Genomic DNA, 19,978 nt, shown 5'->3' with positions numbered 1-19,978 from the left:
CAAAAACAGGTGTTTCCTACTTCGACCGCAGATTCGTCCTGACGTAATTTCACCCAATCTGCGACCGGAATCTGCAGGGGATGCTTCTATCGGCGGCTGCTTCTTCTGCCTCAAGCATCCCGTTTTCTTCTTCTAACTTCAATCTATTTTGCTGCCCCCCCGACCTTCACAGACTCTCATACGGCGCCGCTTCTACCTCTCTCTCCTCCACCAACAGACACCCACTATGCATCCTCACCACCACCAATGCCTTCTCCTCCTCTTCTCTTTCCAGCGACACGGCCGACCTCCAAAACCCAACTCTTAACACCGATTCTCTTCTTCGCTGCGTCCGCTTTAATGAATCCGAAGCCGGAGATGTCGCCATGGCATCTTCTGCTTCCGCAGTTGCAGCGGCCATACGGGAGGCCTCAACCTGCCCCGTCGAATGCGTTCAGAAGATCGAGAAAGATGGAAAAAACAGAGGTCTCGTCCTTCCAAGTCCCGATTTTCAGAGACTTTGCCTCGAGCAAATGGACCTCTTTCGCCGAATCATCGATCCCGATGCTCTTCTTTCGGTCAGTTCCAATATCAAGTAGCAGCTCTGTTAACAAACGGGGACTCGAACTGTAAAATGTCGGGTTCAAGGATTTCGATTGTTCTGTGTGTTTGCAGGTATACGTCAGACCAGCGGGTAGTTACGTGATGGATAGGTTGGAGCTTCGCCGCGTGATATCCCTTCCCGAAATCAACGCAGCTGACATCGTGATACTTGTTAGCAATTTCAGTATTCCGACTGGATTAAGAACTGCTGAAGCTGCTATTTCAAATCAACAGGTTTGATCACTTTATGTTCTTACTATGCTTCTTTCTCATTCCTTCTCAATTACAGCATCGTTGATAATTTGAACTCTGTAGGTAGCATTTTTACCAGAGTGCAGAGCTATTGTTTTTCCCATGGTGAAACATCCATTTGTGGTGGGTTTTCTGGTTGCTGAACTTCCAGGAGTGGAACTTGAAAGGGAGAAAAATGATGTTGAGTACTTGCCACCAAAAATCGATCCAAGGCCATGGGGAGAACGAGGAGGTATACAGGACGCCCAAGTTGGAAAATTCAAATTAACTGCCGAGCAGAGATCAAATGCTATTAATATAACTCGCTCCCTTTCGATGGCATATGTCATGGATCAGGTAAATTGTAGTTATTCTTTCCTTCATTTTGATTGTGGTGTCAACTGCTTGTGTACATATGCATACTTTACAAGATGATGACCATTGTGGTATCATGACTCTTGTTTTCCAGTAAGTAAGTTCTATGCTATTGTTCACTTTAGAGTCTACGAAAAAAGGTTAACTTTTATATCATCAACACAACAGGCGTGAGGGTGAAATGCGTTCACTAGTTGCAAGCGAAATATTAAAACAAATGAAAGGAAAAGAAAAGTCAGAAAATCCAAAAAGAGACAGTCAGATCACGAGCAGTTCAAAGAAATCCCATCTTTTTTCTCAAAGAAGCCAAAGAATGAAGGAAAAAACCCTTCATTCCTTCTCTCCTTCCAAATTGCCCACTGTATCTTCTATTCTCAGTCGATCCTCATGAATAGAGTCTGTGGACTGGTGTTTGCATATTAATGTAATGTCTTGTTCTGCATTGCTCCCAAATTCCTAGCTATTAATAATGATATTTGTCTTTGCATTACACACATTTTGTTTTCAATTGAAATTAACTAATATGAAGATTTCATGGGGAGTTCTGACATCTTTAAAGCTTAAAAAAAGGTTTTCACCTGGCATGCCTTTGCATGAAGAGCAAAGAGACCATTGATCACATGTGGACCCTTTCGCACTGATTTTTTAGCATATTGGATTGAATTGGGATTTGACATAACCATCTCTGATGACTGGAAAAAAATGAATAGAAGAACATTCCTAAGGAAAAACTATGGCATTGAAAGAATCAAAGGCTTCATGCTCCATGCATTTGCATCAATTAGGAAAAAAGGAGCTTGTATGGAATGAGAATATTTTGATCTTGACATCTAACTTTTCCTTTATTTTTGTTTTTGCTTTCCTCCACTTCCCCTTTTGTAACTTTTGAACTCCCCTCACATACTTCGCTTTTTTATTCAAAAGTTTATCTCTTTTAAAAAACTAATATGAAGATTTCAGACCATTTTGTTTGATCTTCGTAGTATCTATGAAGCTAGATAAGGCCTACATTCTTGAACTCAGAATCATGCCCAGCTTGTGTTAATTTCTGCAGAAAGCAATGTTACTGCAGCAGTCATCGTGGCAAAATAATGTTAGGATGGGCAACTTGGTTGAGCAAGTAAGACCTTGTTTATCTCACTGTTTAAGATATGTACGAGAATTTCTATGTTATATTCTTATCAATTAAGTTTTACAGATCCGTGGCCCCCTTTCTAGTATTCGGACTTTAAGTAAACTGTTATCTGTTCAGATGAAAAGAAGCGAGGTATATATTAGGGTTTGGTTTTGTTTTGTTTCGTCAAGCTCAATTTCTGCTTCTCCCCTTAGCTGTTTTTGATATGTTAAGGCTACATCATGCTACTTTTTTGGCAGACATCATATGATTTATTTGAAGATATCTTAGTACAAGGTGAACGCATTAGGGACACCCTTGAAGAACTCCAAGATGCTGTTTCCCTAACAAAGGTTCTCTCTCGCACTTGCTTCATATGAAAACAACAATTTTATCAAATTTATTATACAAATGAGATCACATTTGCAAACTAGTTGTATCTGAATTTAGTGCGACTTGGATTAAAAAATCCATTGGCGGTTTCTCTTTAGATCCGGATCCAGACTCAAAAAACAAAACTGTTCCAAATAATTGTGAACCGGGTTGGTTTGATTATTTAGCTAAATATCAATCCGGCCATAATAAAATGGTTTATAGTATTTCAAGACTCTATATTCGGCGATTCAGATGTATCAAAGGGTCGGTTTGTCCTGATATTTGTAGGCTAACATTATGCGGTTCAACGAAGAGACAGTGAGGAAAATGCAGAGCTCCTCTTATATTCATCCCGATTCAGCAAGGCCTCAGCTGTCCAATAACATCTCAAGTGGAACTAACGGAACAAATTCCCTCTCATTATTCGTATCCAAGGACACAGAGCTGCCCATGCCGCCACTTCCACTTGCACCACTAAGTGAACACAGCATCAGGTAGGTTAACTGTCCTTCCAGACATAAAATCATTCTAGTTTACATTGTTGATGTTTTTTATTTGTTTATATCTTCCCTGTTTGCGTCAGAAGGCCATGCAATGTCTCTGATGTGCTGGCAGATTTAGTAGGTGCTGTAGTACCTTTGGCTCATAAACAGAAGCGACTGGTGGAATTGCATGAGCTGACGGAATCCATTGAAGTGGCTGTGGAAGAACCTGCATTACGTCAAGCTTTAAGCAATCTCATTGAAGGAGCATTGTTACGGACTCATGTTGGAGGAAAGGTTGCCATTGTATCCAGCTTAGCACCAACGGGTGGTGTTCTTGTTATAATTGATGATAATGGACCAGATATGTATTACATGGTAAAACTCATTAGCTTGCCCATTTTCCTATTAAATCTGGATAGCTAGCTTATATAAGAGAAACCTCTTCCCTTCCCTGGTCTCTAAAAAAAGAGATTGTGACTGTTTATATTGGTTTTCAGACACAGATGCACTCTCTGACACCGTTTGGAGGGGACCTTCTCTCGGAAGAGAGGATTGAAGACAACATGACGTGGAACTTTGTAGCAGGGCTAACAGTTGCTCGGGAGATTCTGGAAAGCTATGGTTGTGTTGTTCGAGTAATTTCTCCAAGAGATGGGAATGCTGCCTTGGGGGCTGGTGGAACACGGGTCGAGCTTTGGCTACCATTTTTTTCGACATAACCCGATTTTGGCGATTCTCTACAGAATTTCGGAAAGTTGTCAGGTTAGAACTGTTACCTTCTCTGAACATGGTTATTGTGTATAGTTATAGATTTTGTGTTGTTATGATATATGAAACTTGTAAATTATGTAACCAGCTCATTAAGTTCAAGTGATGTATTATTCATAAAAGAAAATGGTCTAGCCAGGTTGGAGAGTATATGTCTATGCCACTTTGTAATAATATAGATACAATGGGATTTATAATGACATTAATATTATAATAAAATACACATTTTGCAAGAACTAATGAACTAAAATTATAATTTATTAGCAATATATTGCTTCTTTTTTTTTTTTTGTGAAGTTGACCACAATTGTTAAAATGGTTTTGGGAATATGTGAAAATCTAGCCATGTTTATAGGAGAAGCCCGTGGTGAGTTGATTTGGCATCACTCTAGCTGATGCGGGATACGATTTTCTTATACAACTTTTTTATTTCTTTTATCAAGTTATTAGATTTGGCAACTTTTAATTAATTTGATAATTTACTTAAAATAAAATTTTGTTTTTTTTACTTGGATAAATAATTCTTCTTTTACCCTAAACAAAATTATTTTTCTTTAAGAAATATAGACTTTGAATTTTTACAATTTGTTAGTAATTGGTAGTCGGTGGTGGAGTACTGGCATCTTCTAGAGCAAGACAATTAATTAATTTGGAGACAAAATGGGACAAGATGGAAATGTTCATGACAATTAATTAATTTGGAGACAAAATGGGACAAGATGGAAATGTTCATGTTCTTTGTTATACAACACACAAAAATGTAGTGGTTATAAAATCATGAGAAATAAATAACTACATATATCTAAATAGTATTGCAAATCTATGGGCTAGTTAGAATAGGTGATTTTTAAATGATTTTAATTATTTAGAAGTAATTATTGATGATAATTTTGTAAGAAGATAATATTTTTTATTTTTTATTTTTGTTTTTTTTTTAAGTATTTAAATTATATTGATATATAATGATAAAAAAAAATTAAAAAAAATAATTTTGAATAAATAGTATTTTAGTTAATAAATTAAATGATATGATAAAGGAGAGAAAGTGAAATAATTTTGGATTATATTGAGTTATTTAATTTGATTATTTGATTTGATTATATTTTAAATAATTTTTTTTATATTTAAAGATTGACTAATTTTGAGAAAGATAAATTAAATATCAATGATATTTGATATATTTAAATTCTTTTAATTAAAAAAAAAATATATTTTAACAAGATCACACTTTATCTAAAAATAATATAATTTTAATATATTATACCTATTCCAAATATAATTTATAATCACTTTGAATGACATTATAATTAAAAATCATAAAAAAATGTTTTATGCTAATATTTATGCATTTTAAACTTATTTTATTATTTTAATATAATATAATATAATAGTGGTTACTTTATGTAACATGAATATATTGATATTTAATCATTTTTATTCTTATAGTTGAAATAACATAATTAGTTTCACATTATTTTAATTTGATGTGTATCAATGCCTAATAATGTTCCATATATGTATACATCAATTTTATTTGAAATCTAACTACCTTAATAATATATGTTTTTTTGTGTGTAATAAGTTTGTTCATTTAAATTAATAATTTGAACAAATGACAAACAAAAATATACATAAACTAAAAAAGAATACTTGAAAATTATTAGCAAATGTGAGTCATCTCCTATAATCATATTAGCAGCAAAGTTACAAAATATCTCAATCAAATGAAATTCAAGATCAAGCTTTAAAACTAAATTATAGAAAGAAAAAAAACAAAAAACAAAAAAGAGACTGCCATTATAATATGTTTTCCTATCAACCTTTAAAAGATAACTCATAATTCCTAAAATCCTTGGTCAATGTCAACATATTCACTCAATATTTAAATAATTTCATAAAAGTGTTCTCAAAATCTTAAGATTGATTAATGTTTCACAAATAATATTTATTAAAAGAGATGATACATCTACAAAAATTATTTGCATAATTTATTTTTTCCAATAAATTGATAGCTATGTTTGGATAATTTAATTTGAGAAATATGTACATTTATATTTGATATTATAGGATGTGATGTTTAATAGTTGAACTAAACATATAAAAAAGGAAAAGAAAAAAATTCCTTAAAGCTAGTTATTCACACGCACAAATTATTAAAATATTATTTAATTAAAAATTGGAAAATTAGTTCATTTAGCAATGACTTAATCATAATTATTTATCAGTGTTAATTTTTTTTTCTCTTTTCTTTCTTTCATATATTTTTATTAAAAATAATTTATATTTTATATATTGTTTTAATATGAACGAAATCTTATATTTCCATTAAAAATGTATAATTATATATTTATAAATGATTTAAATTCATATCAATTTTAATTTTAAATATTATCTTATTTAATGTTATAATAAATTATTAATAACTTATTCCTCTTATATAAACAACAACCCGTCTTAATTCAAATAAAATTAAAAAAATTGATACATTATTTAAATTTATTTTATTATTTTCTCTTTTTTTATTCACTAATTTTTTAATTATTTTTTATTACTCAAATTTACAGTTATATAAATAATTTTAATATATATATAAATTATTATTAATATATATACACATAATTTATATAATTTTAAAATATACTTATTAATTTAAAATTTACAAAATTGAATAATTAGTCAAAAAGTATTATATTAATTAAATGATTTGTTCCCTATTTTGAATACTTTTAAAATATGAATGAATTGTTTTTAGTAACCAACCCATTAAAAGATTTTTTTTTTTGGGAAAACCCATTAAAAGATTTTATAGTATTTATTTATAAATGGTATAATATTAGAAAATCATTTGAATATAGAATTTGAAGGTTTTATTATTCTTTCTAAACCAAACAGGCCTCGCGCTTCAGAGTATTATTTGAGGCGAATGATTCCATGAATGTGAACTTCCTATGACTCAGGACTTGACTTGATTTGCTGATCATTCATACTGATAAAAGAAATCCAATAAAAGAGGACGAAGAAGGAAGAAGAAGGAAGAAGAAGGAAGGGACGTTAATGGGATTTGCAGGTCTGTTTATTTGTTCTTATTTGAAAAAAAAGCTGTTTAATTCTGGCATATATAATGAAAGGGTATTTATTGATTCAAATTTCACAATGGGACGGAGATTTAAAAGTGATAATCTTTGGAGATGATGTTTATGTTGTTACCCTTTTTGGATCAAAGGCTTTAAAGGGGATAGAGAGAGAGAGAGAGGGCAGTTTCTTATTACTACGCAAAACCCAAGCTTTTATTTCTTTGATTCTGTTACAGTTTTAAGCATAGATTCCCCATTGTTAGAAAGTTCCCGAGAAAAAAGCAATATTCTTTCAGTTTTCTTCTCGCATTCACTAGTTTTTCTCTGGGCTTGTTGGGTTTTAACCTAGCTAGTATGACTCCATTGCCAACTGGGTCATTTTTTTTTTGACGGCTTTTCCCCCTCAAAACCTCTCTCATTAGATCTTCCGTTCCGTTCATCTCTCTGGACTGGGTTCTCTCTTTCTCTCTCGCACAATCAGAATTACATACATGGATTCTACAGGACTTCCTGATCATCGAGGTCCTGAAATAGGGATTAGAAGGGTTTATGTAAGTTGTTTAACTCATTTCATTGCCGATCCTGCTATATTCACATCAACCCATTACTGCATTCATTTTCATGTCTTACTAATTTGTAGGATTAAGATTTTGAAATCCATATCTTTGTAATTGTAGTAGATTTTTGAATAGTTAATTTGATTTTTGAATAGTTAATCAAAATCCCCTTGTTGTATTTTCAGATTAAGAAGGTTTTGAACAAAATGGGATTTCTCATTCGCAGGTTTGTTTCTTAAGTAGTTTTCTTTCTTTGTTTCTGTCTTCATGTTCATCACACTCATTCTCCTCCTGCCTGCAGTCCAGTGGCTAAAAAACCTAATAATAATGATGGGTCGAGAATTGTTTTGACGACTTTTCTTGGAATTGCCTTCGGATTCCTGCTAGGAATGTCGTTTCCGACGTTTATGCTAACTAAGGTTTCTTCTCATCAGCAAATCCCTATTTCGTTTCTTTATCTATCCAATTTGACTCATGTTTATTTGTCTTCTTCATGATCACAAGTCAAGTATATCAACCCAGAGATTATTAAAGCCATGGAGTTCTGTTAATGGAAGTAATAGAAGCAGCTCTGTCAATGGAAGTAGTAGAAGCAACTTAGCTGAAGCTCCAAACCTGAGTGATAATGGAAAGGTGAAATAGAAAGCAATTCAGACTGTCTCCTTCAATATGAGATTGACATCTTCTTTTTGATCATTATATATGCAGATCTGGGTTTCAGAAAATCCAAAGGGTGCAGAAAGATTACCTCCGGGAATAGTTGTTGCTGAAACAGATTATTATTTACGCAGATTATGGGGGAAGCCAAGTGAGGTTAGCTTCTCTTTCATGTTTTAATACATGGATGAACATCATAAGATTAGTTTTTATTTTGGTTTGAACACTTTCTGTAGCTTAAGGTTTAATGTTTGTTTATAAGGAGTTGACTTTTGCAGGATTTACCCTTCAAACAGAAGTATTTGGTAACATTTACTGTAGGATATGCTCAGAGAAAAAATATTGATGCTGCCGTTAAAAAGGTTCCATTCTCACTCTCTTTCTCAACTACCCCCATTTTTTAGAAAATGAAAATACAGATTCTGCTGTGTATAGATCAATTTAGGTGCTTTTTGTGTGCAAACTATTCTATGATTCTCCACATTTTAGGCCATCTCAGGATCATCATACAATTCATAACTTTTTTTTCTCATAAATATAAGAGAATGAACAATCAAAATTTTCTTCTTTGTTCATGCCATAGAGGGCACAAAATAATGTCTTCTATAGGCAAGATGAGTCTGACTTTGTCTTTAGTCATCAATCAATCTTGAAAGGAATCCAGATGATAAACTGATTAAAAAAATTGTTCTCCAAGTAGTGTGATCTCACATTTGATGACAATTGACAAGTTTGTCTTTGCCCAACAGTTCTCAGGAAATTTCACCATTCTTTTGTTTCATTATGATGGTCGAACAAGTGAGTGGAATGAGTTTGAGTGGTCAAAACGGGCAATTCACATCAGTGCTCCAAAGCAAACAAAATGGTAACCAAAATTTACCTTGATGTAAATTAGATTCTTGTAGCAAAACTTTGGTATGATTCTAAAACATATAGAAACTTGTTTTCTTTTTGAAGGTGGTACGCGAAGCGATTTTTACATCCTGATATAGTGGCAGCATATGACTACATATTCATCTGGGATGAAGATCTTGGACTGCAGCATTTTAATGCTGAAGAGTGAGTCATTTTCAACTTACTAATTCACCATTTCACCTACCTGTATGGAAAATTAACTAACAAAAGTTAATTTCAGGTACATTAAGCTAATGCAGAAGCATGGCTTAGAAATCTCTCAGCCCGGTCTAGAATCTAATAAAGGTTTGACTTGGAAGATGACGAAAAGAAGACTTAACAATGAAATACACAAGTAAAATGATGAAAATAAAATTACTTTACTATTATTGTTATTATTATTTTGATCTAGCTGATCTGATCATTTTGTTAACTAACCAGAGTAACAGAAGAGAGACCTGGCTGGTGTCCAGATCCACATGCGCCACCTTGTGCAGCGTGCGTACAAAATACTCTCTGAAAAACGTTGTTTAAATCTCATTTTTATTGATTCGTCTGATTTGTGTTTGAGCAGATTCGTGGAGATCATGGCTCCTGTGTTTTCTAGAGAAGCTTGGCGATGTGTGTGGCATTTGATTCAGGTTTTCCACTTGAAAAAATATACGTTTCTTCCCACAGATGGATTAATAGTAAATAACACATATCACTCTTCCTTATTCAAAATTTGTAGAATGACTTAGTCCATGGATGGGGTCTAGACTTTGCCCTTCGAAAATGTGTTGAGGTCAGAACAACTCCCATCTCTAGATTTTTCTGAACAACTTTCTTTCACTTGCAATTGATTCGATAATTGTTATATCTGATCACATTCTTAAACAGCCTGCTCATGAGAAAATTGGAGTGATCGATTCACAATGGATTATTCATCAATCAGTTCCTTCGCTTGGCAACCAGGTTTGATAATGGCAATACCGAATCCTGACGATTATTCTATGAACTAAACTTGGTTGTCTCTTAATTTGTAGGGGCAAGCAGAGAAGGGGAAGGCAGCTTGGAAAGGGGTGGGCAAAATATAAAAAATGAATCTTTTGGTTCTGAATATTGTCATGTTAGTTATTATAACTGTAATGTGGTTTGCAGGTGAGAACTCGATGCGAAAAGGAGTGGGGAATGTTTCAAAAACGGGTCGCTGATGCTGAAAACAACTACTACCATTCAATTGGATTGCATCCTCCAAACTCGACATCGGATAGGCAAGTGGTTGAGAAGTTGACTTCATATCAGAATTAAAAGGAATCAAATTCTTTGAATTAGAGAACGATACACCGAGCTAGAAATTTTGCTTGTATATTGATGATTTATTATTATTAGTATTAGTTATACAGTTAGAGATAAAAATGAACACTTTGGTAATAATCTGTTTAACTTGGTACTGTGTGTAAGTATCAATAAATCTCAAATTTGATGAGATGTTCAAGTTTAGTTGAAATATTAATAAAGTTCCCTCATTATATTTTTTTAATGCTTAAATTGAGATCTCAAGTTTAATAAAATATTCACAGTTGTTGTTCAGCAGGTTTAATAAGGATATAGTTTAAGACATTCATTAAGTTGTAATACTAATAAATTAGGATCTCAAGTTTGATGAGATAGTTAAATTTTAATGATGCTAATTATATGAACACACAATAATACCATTCTTTTTTTTTTCAAGGTCTTAATTTGTAATCTAATGTCTCAACAGTGGGTTCATTGGTGTTACACATGGCACATAGACCAGTAATTAGTCCTTCTTGCATTTTCCCAGGCCTTGGGCCTTATAATATGCTGGGTTTCTGTAAGTAGCAAATGATTTATGATATAGAAAAAAAAAAAAAAAAAAAACAGAAAAGGATGGATAAGTCTTAAAAAAAAATTAAGAAAATATACCATGTGACTATTATTATTATTATTATTATTAATAATAATAATAATAGAGAACATATACAACAATTACTTGAATGAAAATTATTATTATTATTATTATTATTTTGGTTCAAGTTTGAAAACTAGCCTAACTTATCCTTAAGATGTTTCAAATGAGACTGATAAAATTATTGCTCAATGAATAAAAATAAAAGTAAATACTATAAAGAAAACTGTGTACTCTTTTATAAAGAAACTAATATTAAGAGGTTTAAAATTTAAATTGTATAACCTAAAAAATAATAATAAATCATTGTTAAGGACAAATGAAATATAATCTTCCCTCAATCATTCATATTATATATATATATATATATTATAATATATTTTAATAAAACAAATTATAATTCTAATTTCATTTATTTGTTCAAACATAAAATAAGAACTTTTGAAAGGATTATTTCTATACTCAAAATTAAGAATTTACTTCAATAGTAAAAATGTAATTTAAAAAATATTAGTTATATACTATTTATATGTATAACAAAGTATTTAAATATAAAATTAATTAAATAATATAATAAATAAATAAATAAATAATACTATAAAAAGTTGTATTTATAAAATGAGGAGTGATAGAGTGAGGGAATTTGGTAAGGGAATTTGGTGAGGGAATGACTTGGCAAAGAGAGTAAAGAGAGAAATTATTTGATTTTTTTTAGCGAATAAGATTATGTCAAGTCATTCTCTCACCTAATCATTTCTCTTATAAAATTAATTTATTTGAATAAATAATAATATTTTTTAATTTATAAATATAAATGTTTTTTTAAATATAAAATAGTATAAAATAATAAAATCAAAATTATTTATAAAGATAAAATCTTATTATTATAAATTTAAAATAACAATAGTTTAACCAAAATCAGACCGATTAATATTCACTAAAAACATACCATTTTATTATAAAAAATTTAAATCGTAAGATTTAATTAAAATAAGACTGGTTAACCTTTCTCTAAAATCATAAAATTTTAAAACTTAAAGATTTAACTTAGGTTATAATTAGGGATGGCAATGGGGCGGTTCGGGGCAGAGAATGCATTTACCATCCCCGTACCATTTTTATTTCAGGGATTTTTTTAATACCATCCCCGCCCCGTTCGGTTTTTTTCGGTTTCGGGGAATCCCCGCGGGGCACCGTTAATAAAAATATATATTTTTTAAATAATAAAATTATCCAATAAAATTATATAAATGAATTTTTTAATATAATATATATTGTAATATGTTGAAATTTTAAATTATTATAAAGAAGTAAACTTATTATTCTTATAAAATATAGTGAATAAATAAATATATTGATGATTTAAATATATTTATAGTGTTCGGGGCATAATCGGGGGTGAGATCGGGGCGGATCGGGGAAGATCAGGGCGGGGGACACAAATACCATCCCCGCCCCATTCTCGTTCGGTTTCGGAGAAAAACCATCCCAAACGGGGCAATTCGGTTCGGTTTTCGCGGGACGATTTCAAATTGTCATCCTTAGTTATAATACGCTAAGATGTTGTTCAATTAACCCAAACAAAATTAAACATAATTTCATTTCCTTCTTATCAATCATATTACTCAATTTATTAATTAAAATAATAAAATATTTTTTATCTTCTATTTTAAATTATAAATTTTTTATTTTATTTATAGATATTAATATCTTTTTAATATTTTTATAAAAAATAATCACCACTTTCTCAACAATCATTATTTTTTTCTCCCTCTATTTTATTAAAATAATCCAATCCAAACAAACTCTAACATATTAAATTTGAAATTCACCCAATCACAAGACAGGGATCTTATATCAGAAATGGTATTTTTGAGTTCCAGAAATTAATCCGTCATTGGAATCCGATCAAAGTCACAACCATATTGGGCGGGCCGTGACACCAGCATTCTTGTGGTCAAGAACAGTTCGTGAGTCGGGGTTTAGCCCAAAACGGCCCATTAAGCTAAGGTGAGTGATTGGGTGGTCCACAAAGGGTCTAAATCTCCCGTGTGGTTGTGGTGTGGCCTATATATGGTTGGGTTGGGTATGGGCGAATCTTAATATGCTCCCTCACCAACTGTCCATTCTGGCCCACTTCTTTTGTGCTGTCTCTCTGTCTGTCATCAACAAGGAACTTCATCAAACGGTTTCTCAAACTAACCTTGTTTGGGTTCATTCTCCCAAACTAATTCATTCATTTTCAAACTAACCTAGTTCCTATTCAAACTCAGTTTTATTTATTTATTTATTTTTTTTACATTTAAAATTTATTATATATAAAATTTATATTTTAATATATATTTTAAATTATTATTTATATAAACTAAATTATTTATATTTGGATATATATTTGAAATTATTATTTTTATAAATTAAATTATTTATATTTTGATATATAATTTAAATATAATTATTTATTTTATAAATTTGATTATTTGTATTTTAATATATATATATTTATATTTCAATTATTATTTATATAGTGTAATAAATATTAAATAATTCTAATAAATAATTGTTAGATACTAATAAATTTAAAATATTTTAATCATAATAATATAATAATTAAATATTCGGCGTTTTTAAATTTATCAATTATTTATTAAATATAATAAAAAGATTACCATAATTTTAGGGTTAAAATATTAATTAAAAATGTTATTATATTTAATAAATAATTGATAAATTTAAAAAAGTTTTTATGAATATATAATTATTATATTATTATAGTTGAAATATTTTAAATTTATTAGTATTTATCAATTAATTATTTATTAAAATGTTAAAGGGAATATTTATTATATATATAAATAATAATTAAAATGTATATATATATATAAATTAAAATATAAATAATCAAATTTATAAAAAAATAATCAAATTTAAATTATATATCAAAATATAAATAATTAAATTTATAAAAATAATAATTTAAAATATATTTCAAAATATAAATAATTTAATTTATAAAAATAATAATTTATATTATATATCAAAATATAAATAATTTAGTTTTATATATAATAAATTTTAAATGTAAAAAAATAAATAAATAAATAAAACTGAGTTTGAATAGTAAACTAAGTTAGTTTGAGAATGAATGAACAAACTAGGTTAGTTTGGGAAAATGAACGCCAAACAAGGTTACTTTGGGAAATCGTTCGAACTTCATCAGTAACTTTCTTTTTTTGAAAATAATCTCAAATCTTAGCCTAAATACTTTGACTTTGATCAAAGTTAATGGCTTGTTACGGGCAGAAACTCAATTACTCGAATAATTCCTCGACCCCCGTGGGGCTTTGATCACCCCAATTGAATGGGCCATGGTTTGTCTGTTGTGGGATTGAGTTGCTGAAGTCTAGTCCTCATGGTCCATAATTATTAACAACAGAGAAGAGAACAAGATCAGTGACAGAACATATTTCCATTTTCATGTCATGTCATGACTCATGATACAATTAATTGTAGGCCTCCCTGCCTCGTTGGTTCTTGCTTTTATTCTTCACTAACCTACAATCTTCAACCCCTATTCATATGTTGTCTTCAAATTCAATTAATTTAAAACGCAAATATTCATTGAACCATTAACTTAGATGTTACAATATTGGTTGTCAATCATGGGTCAGGCCAGTTGTCATCAAAATCATATTTTTTGGTTTATTCCACATTTTGTTATTCAAATTTAGCAATTGTGTGGTGAAAAAAGCTAACATATACATTTTAGAATAAGTCATGACAAGGGTTTCATATAATACTTTTATTCTATCTGTTTTAATGGAAAAAAAATTTGTTCTCAAAGTTGAAACAAAAACAGGAGTAACACACATTATATATGACACATTTCAACTTAAAACATTTTAAGTGAGAATAACTCGTGATCTTTAGTACAGTATGATTTGTCAGGAGTTAATCTGAAATGAAACTAAAAATGACAAAATAAATTAAAAAAATAACTCATTATGTTCTTGCTTCAAGGTTTTTACCTTTTTGAAATGGGTTATTCTTGAATTATTAAAAAATAAATTATTTATGATTATTTGGGTGAAAAAAAATTAAAAGATATTTTGGTTAGCTTAAACTATATAATTAATACAATTAAGATTGAATTAGTTCTACCTTTTAAAAAATACAAGTAAGATTGAATTGTGAGTTATTTTCAAATAACTCTATATGATCAAGGTTTGGATGTGTTATTATCAAACCCTATCAACAGAGCGATAGCAATAATTGAAAAAAGGGATCCAACTGATCATCATTAGAGTATATATATGCAAGTTTCTTTGATGGAGGATGCTTATAATTAAGATGTACATGATACCTCTTTTTATTTTTATTCCAAATTAATCTTTATTTAATTTTCAGCTTTAGAGAAATTATTGGTCATCTAATGATTATCTTATTCCCATGCATCTTTAATAAAGAAATATTATGATCTTGCATCTATCATTTCAAGATTGGTCTACACTACAACGTCCCTACCCCACATCTAGGTCTAGGCCTAGCTAATTTCTTGATTACCCCACATTTTAATTAATGACATTATTGACCCAACCTAGTAGTAACTACACATCACAACTATATATATCTATCAATCCCTATCCTTCCACTCTCTAATCAATTTCCCAAATAATTACTTGTGATAATCCTCTTTAATTTAGAAACTAAGCAAGCTAAAATGATGAGGAGAGCAAACCTAAGGAAAGGAAAGGTCCTATACCCCTATGGCCATCTGCATGCATGTCTTGTAGCTCCTCCATCGATCTTGTGACACAAATAGGAGACGCTTCCAACAAGGAGTCCGCAAGCTAGGGGCTTTTGAACACCTCCGAGAAAAGAAATGAGGCTGGGCTCCATCAATGTAAGGCTACCCTAAATGACTCACATTTGCGATAAATAGATCTCATTCATGCAGAAGGGATGGTGGTTATTTTGAGGAAGAAGGACGTTATTTTTCACCCATTCATAAGATGTCAAAGTCGACCACTTTGAGATCCCTCAGTTGGCTCGAAGTCTCGGAAAAAAAGATGGCACACAAGAGAGACATACTGTTTGGAGAATTCATTGTTGAAAGGAAGTGTTTCTCTCTATGTTCGTTAAAAAAAAGGGTATTGTTTAATTAGATGAATGTTGTTAGGGTTCGAGATGCCAAAGTAATCTTTCAAAAAATGAGTACTATTTGTGGAAGATTGAGAAGTTGTTTGAAATTTGAGGGCTCTTCCAACATAATTGGTATGTAGAGTTAATTTTACTTGTTTTGTTGGCATGACCTATTGAGAAAAGTTTTGTTGTATTTGAAAATGCATTAAAATGGATTTGATTCATAATTTCAATAGCTGGATATCTGGATATCATGTTGCCACAATTAATTTTGTTTTATCATATTTTTAATCAAGATACCTAAAAGTTAAAGGGTGCAAAATATCCAAAAGTTTGCACCCAAAACAATAGATGTAACTTAAAATGAATTTCTTATAAGAAAGGAACCGTTGATCAAATCTATTGGAAATTTCTCTTTATGGATGAACTTGTTAGGTTAAATTATCAAGCCTCTTTACAAGATATTTTAAATTTTTTTAAATTAATTAATGCATGCAATATGAGATAAATAAAGTTATTAGAACAAAGATAAAATTAATAGGACACAGATGCAACGTTATCGGGCACAAAGATTCTGTAATAGGGAAATAAGATCCGACCAACTTCACAAGTCTTTTAGTGTGAATTTCGTAATTATGAATAATTACGAATATTGAAGGTTCTAAACTTTTTTACAGGAAAAAAGATCCACTAGGAGATGATGGATTCCATTGTTTCAAAACACCGTCCATATTCCCACTGTAATCCATTTGAGTTTAAAAGCAAGAAGTTAAAAATATTTGTCATTTTAAGTCCTTGTAAATAAGGGAAGTAATTAGATTTACTTTTTTATTTATATGAAATATCTTTCTTTTTTAAAAGTTATGGAATTAAAAGATGGTGAAATTAAGCTATATCATGTTCCACCATTATGGAAGAATTGGAGATGTGATCATAATTACTTCAAATTGTAAAGACATATCAAAAAGTTGTATAAAACATATATTAAAATTAATAAGCATGGTTGAGAATAACTGTGCATATAAAACCCACAAAGTTGTGTAAATCAAGCCGAACTGATTTAAAATCGAAAATATTAAATTGAAAGACTAACAGAAGCAAACGATCTAGTTGGTCAATTTCGTGACGATTAGACCGTCAAACCAAACGACCAATTGATCATGGTTAAAACTAGGGGTGTAAACGAGCCGAGCCGAACCGAGGTCGAACTAGCCTTGGCTCGAGTTCAGCTCGACTTATTTTTTATTGGCTCGACTCGAGCTCGAACTCGATCGAGCTTTTAATATTAAGCTCGAACTCGGCTCGATCATATAATCATAGTTCGAGTTCGGCTTGAAAGACTCGAATTTAAATATATTTAAATATTAATTTCTTATATTAAAAAAATAACTAAATCAAATTTAGGGTTTTACCGGAGCGAGATTTAGGGTTTCGAAACGAGATATAAGTTTGTTGAAGAAGTGTCAATGGGCAGTCTCTTGAGTCTTTTTGTAAAATGGTTGTGAAAGTGATATATTATAATTGAGATAAACTTGAAAACCTATTAGACTCCATTAAATTTATTTTAAAAAATAAAATACTTTATAGTGAAATAAAAATAATTTTATATCTTATAAAATATAATATATTGAGATTGCATATATTAAATAATATTATAATATAATTATATTTTTTATTTGATTTTTAAAAATTATATTTTCTGTAATCAAATTAATATCAAATCTATTTATTTCCTTATAAATATATTATATAATATATATTTTTTAATTTATAAATATTATTCTAATATATCTTGATATACCAAAATATTAAAAATTTCATACTTTTTTTCGTACCAATAATTTTGATATCGATATCATAAACAATAAGTTCATAAATAGTCTTATGGTGTTTCAAATTTTAATTAAAAAGTAAAATATAATAAAAATAAATTATATTATTAGGTTCGAAAAAGCTCGACGAACCATCAAACGAGTCTTACCTAAGCTTGAATTCGACTCGAATCTTAAACGAGCTGGCTCAAGCTCGGCTCGAATTCAATTTTGACCGAACTCGAATCGAGCTTTGACCGAGCAGCTCGCGAGCGACTCAGCTCATTTACACCCCTAGTTAAAACTTAATGAATAATTTGGTTACCATTTATAGTTAATATTTAAATATTTTTTTTAATAATTAAATTTTTAAGTGTTAATTGTTGTTATTAAAATAAATATGCATAGTTGATATTAGTTTTTCAAATCAAATTTCAGGTAAAATCATGACGAAGGAATAAAATCGATTGAATTGACTGATCAACAAATCAAAATTGATTGCTTAATTTTTTTTCAATCCGACTCCAATGATTTGATTGTAAATTTCGGTGTACAAACCGATCGAAATCGAACCAAACAACTTACCCTCTTATTTGAGAATTATTAGCAATAAAATAATTTTAAAGTTAAGATTTTAGGTTATATTCATCTCATCTCATCATATATTCTTATTCTATTTATAATTATTTTTTTTATATAAATTAAAGCTAATTAAATAAAAATTGTAGAAAATGATCAGAAAAACCTATGCATAAAACTAATCTCTGAAACGCCCACCTTACATAATTCAAGTTTTTTTTACAAAGTTGGATATGAAACAGTCAGAAATTTATTTTTCTTGATGTTTTATTTATTAATTTAGGCATTAAAAGTGTTGTTTAATATTTATAGAGATCCTATTCTTTTGAGACTAGAAAAAAAGATCACAAATTAAAGTTGATTGTCATTTTAATAAAACTGGCCTCTCTTCTTCCACTGTTGCGTTTTAATCGAATTATTGCTTCAAATAGTTGTGGTTACTTAATTCGGGGCAAAACTGGGGTCTCCACATAAATTATTATATATATATATATATGAATATATATATTCTACAAGTTAATATATATAAAGGACTTTCTATTTTCCACTCACAATTTTTTCGAGATATGAATTCCAATTAGTGATGCTTTTCCAATCCCCCTACCCCATAAGAGTTGGCCACCCTTTAGTAATAATAGCTGAACCGATTATATTATTTATATACATATTCATACTTTGTCCCAATTGCTTTAAAGATATATATATATAGAGAGATGAACAACTAATAACAATAATCGTTAATTATTCTTTCACTCTAGCTTGTTGATGATTTGAGTATTTCTCGTTTATTTCGACTAATTGGGTATTAGTTGTTTTATGTTAAGTTGGGTTGATATTCGTTATGATAGTAAATTTAGTTTAGTTAATATCCGTTTACAATTTAAACTCATTAACAATGTTTTTTATGCTGTTTTCAATTCTGTTTGGTTGTACACTAATGTGATATATTTTGAGTGGGGCACCATGATATTTCACTGTCATAATCTTCGTTTAAAATCAGCCGGAATTAATCATTTTACTTATAACGACAAACTTTGACTATTATTTTTTTTAATGGTAGAAAGTTAGAATGACCCCGTAGTAATGATTTTTACTTCAAAATTTTTATTTAATTTTAATAAGGCTCGATATCAGTCTTTTCTCTTGCCCTCTCAAGCTAAGAAAAGCTCTCTCAAATGGAAGACCCCTTAGCTAATACCCTTAACTGATTAATATGAAATATTGTAAGAACCCTTGAATTAATTTGATACATGAGTTGATAACATCTAACATTATCTTAATTTATATAAGGATTAAAGGGTCAAATATTAATTTTCACCAAAGAGAAGTCATTAATTTGTACATATTTATTTATATACTTTCTGTCTTTCTGAAAACAAAGAAAAAGAAAAAAGGAGGGAGATGATGTAAATCGTTCAATAAAAA

General features: G+C 30.0%; 2 protein-coding genes across 3 annotated transcripts; both read left to right on the top strand.

Moving 5' to 3' along the window:
* On the top strand, positions 1-4,157 carry LOC124922162 (chloroplast sensor kinase, chloroplastic). The gene is given in 10 exon segments (XM_047462892.1): positions 1-557; positions 655-816; positions 898-1,170; positions 2,243-2,308; positions 2,387-2,455; positions 2,563-2,655; positions 2,966-3,171; positions 3,264-3,537; positions 3,660-3,714; positions 3,717-4,157. Coding segments are annotated over 10 exon segments (1,995 nt in total). The 5' UTR covers positions 1-80; the 3' UTR covers positions 4,037-4,157.
* A 2,697-nt stretch (positions 4,158-6,854) lies between these two features.
* On the top strand, positions 6,855-10,634 carry LOC124919883. Of its 2 annotated transcripts, none has more exons than XM_047460249.1 (15): positions 6,855-6,997; positions 7,747-7,787; positions 7,863-7,980; positions 8,066-8,194; positions 8,270-8,374; positions 8,497-8,580; positions 8,968-9,083; positions 9,176-9,277; positions 9,354-9,467; positions 9,554-9,610; positions 9,687-9,753; positions 9,843-9,896; positions 9,992-10,066; positions 10,138-10,173; positions 10,253-10,634. In XM_047460249.1, exons 2-15 carry the CDS (start codon positions 7,768-7,770, stop codon positions 10,400-10,402), a joined length of 1,227 nt encoding a protein of 408 aa, XP_047316205.1. In that variant the 5' UTR covers positions 6,855-6,997; positions 7,747-7,767; the 3' UTR covers positions 10,403-10,634. The 2 variants fall into 2 exon arrangements, with proteins under 2 accessions (XP_047316205.1, XP_047316204.1); XM_047460248.1 differs by lacking the exon at positions 6,855-6,997 and adding an exon at positions 7,138-7,555.
* The last annotated feature ends 9,344 nt before the right edge of the window (positions 10,635-19,978 follow it).

The sequence above is a fragment of the Impatiens glandulifera genome, chromosome 1, assembly GCF_907164915.1.
Source record: "Impatiens glandulifera chromosome 1, dImpGla2.1, whole genome shotgun sequence".
In the NCBI taxonomy this organism is placed as follows: Eukaryota; Viridiplantae; Streptophyta; class Magnoliopsida; order Ericales; family Balsaminaceae; genus Impatiens; species Impatiens glandulifera.
Note: the sequence above shows the minus strand (reverse complement) of the source record. Positions and strands in the feature narration are given on the sequence as shown.

Excerpts from the sequence above, each read along its gene's own strand:
- LOC124919883 (XM_047460248.1), top strand. The coding sequence starts at position 7,496 with ATGGATTCTACAGGACTTCCTGATCATCGAGGTCCTGAAATAGGGATT. Across the intron at positions 7,788-7,862 it reads ATGGGATTTCTCATTCGCAG|TCCAGTGGCTAAAAAACCTA; the intron begins GTTTGTTTCTTA and ends TCCTGCCTGCAG. Across the intron at positions 9,084-9,175 it reads GCTCCAAAGCAAACAAAATG|GTGGTACGCGAAGCGATTTT; the intron begins GTAACCAAAATT and ends TTCTTTTTGAAG.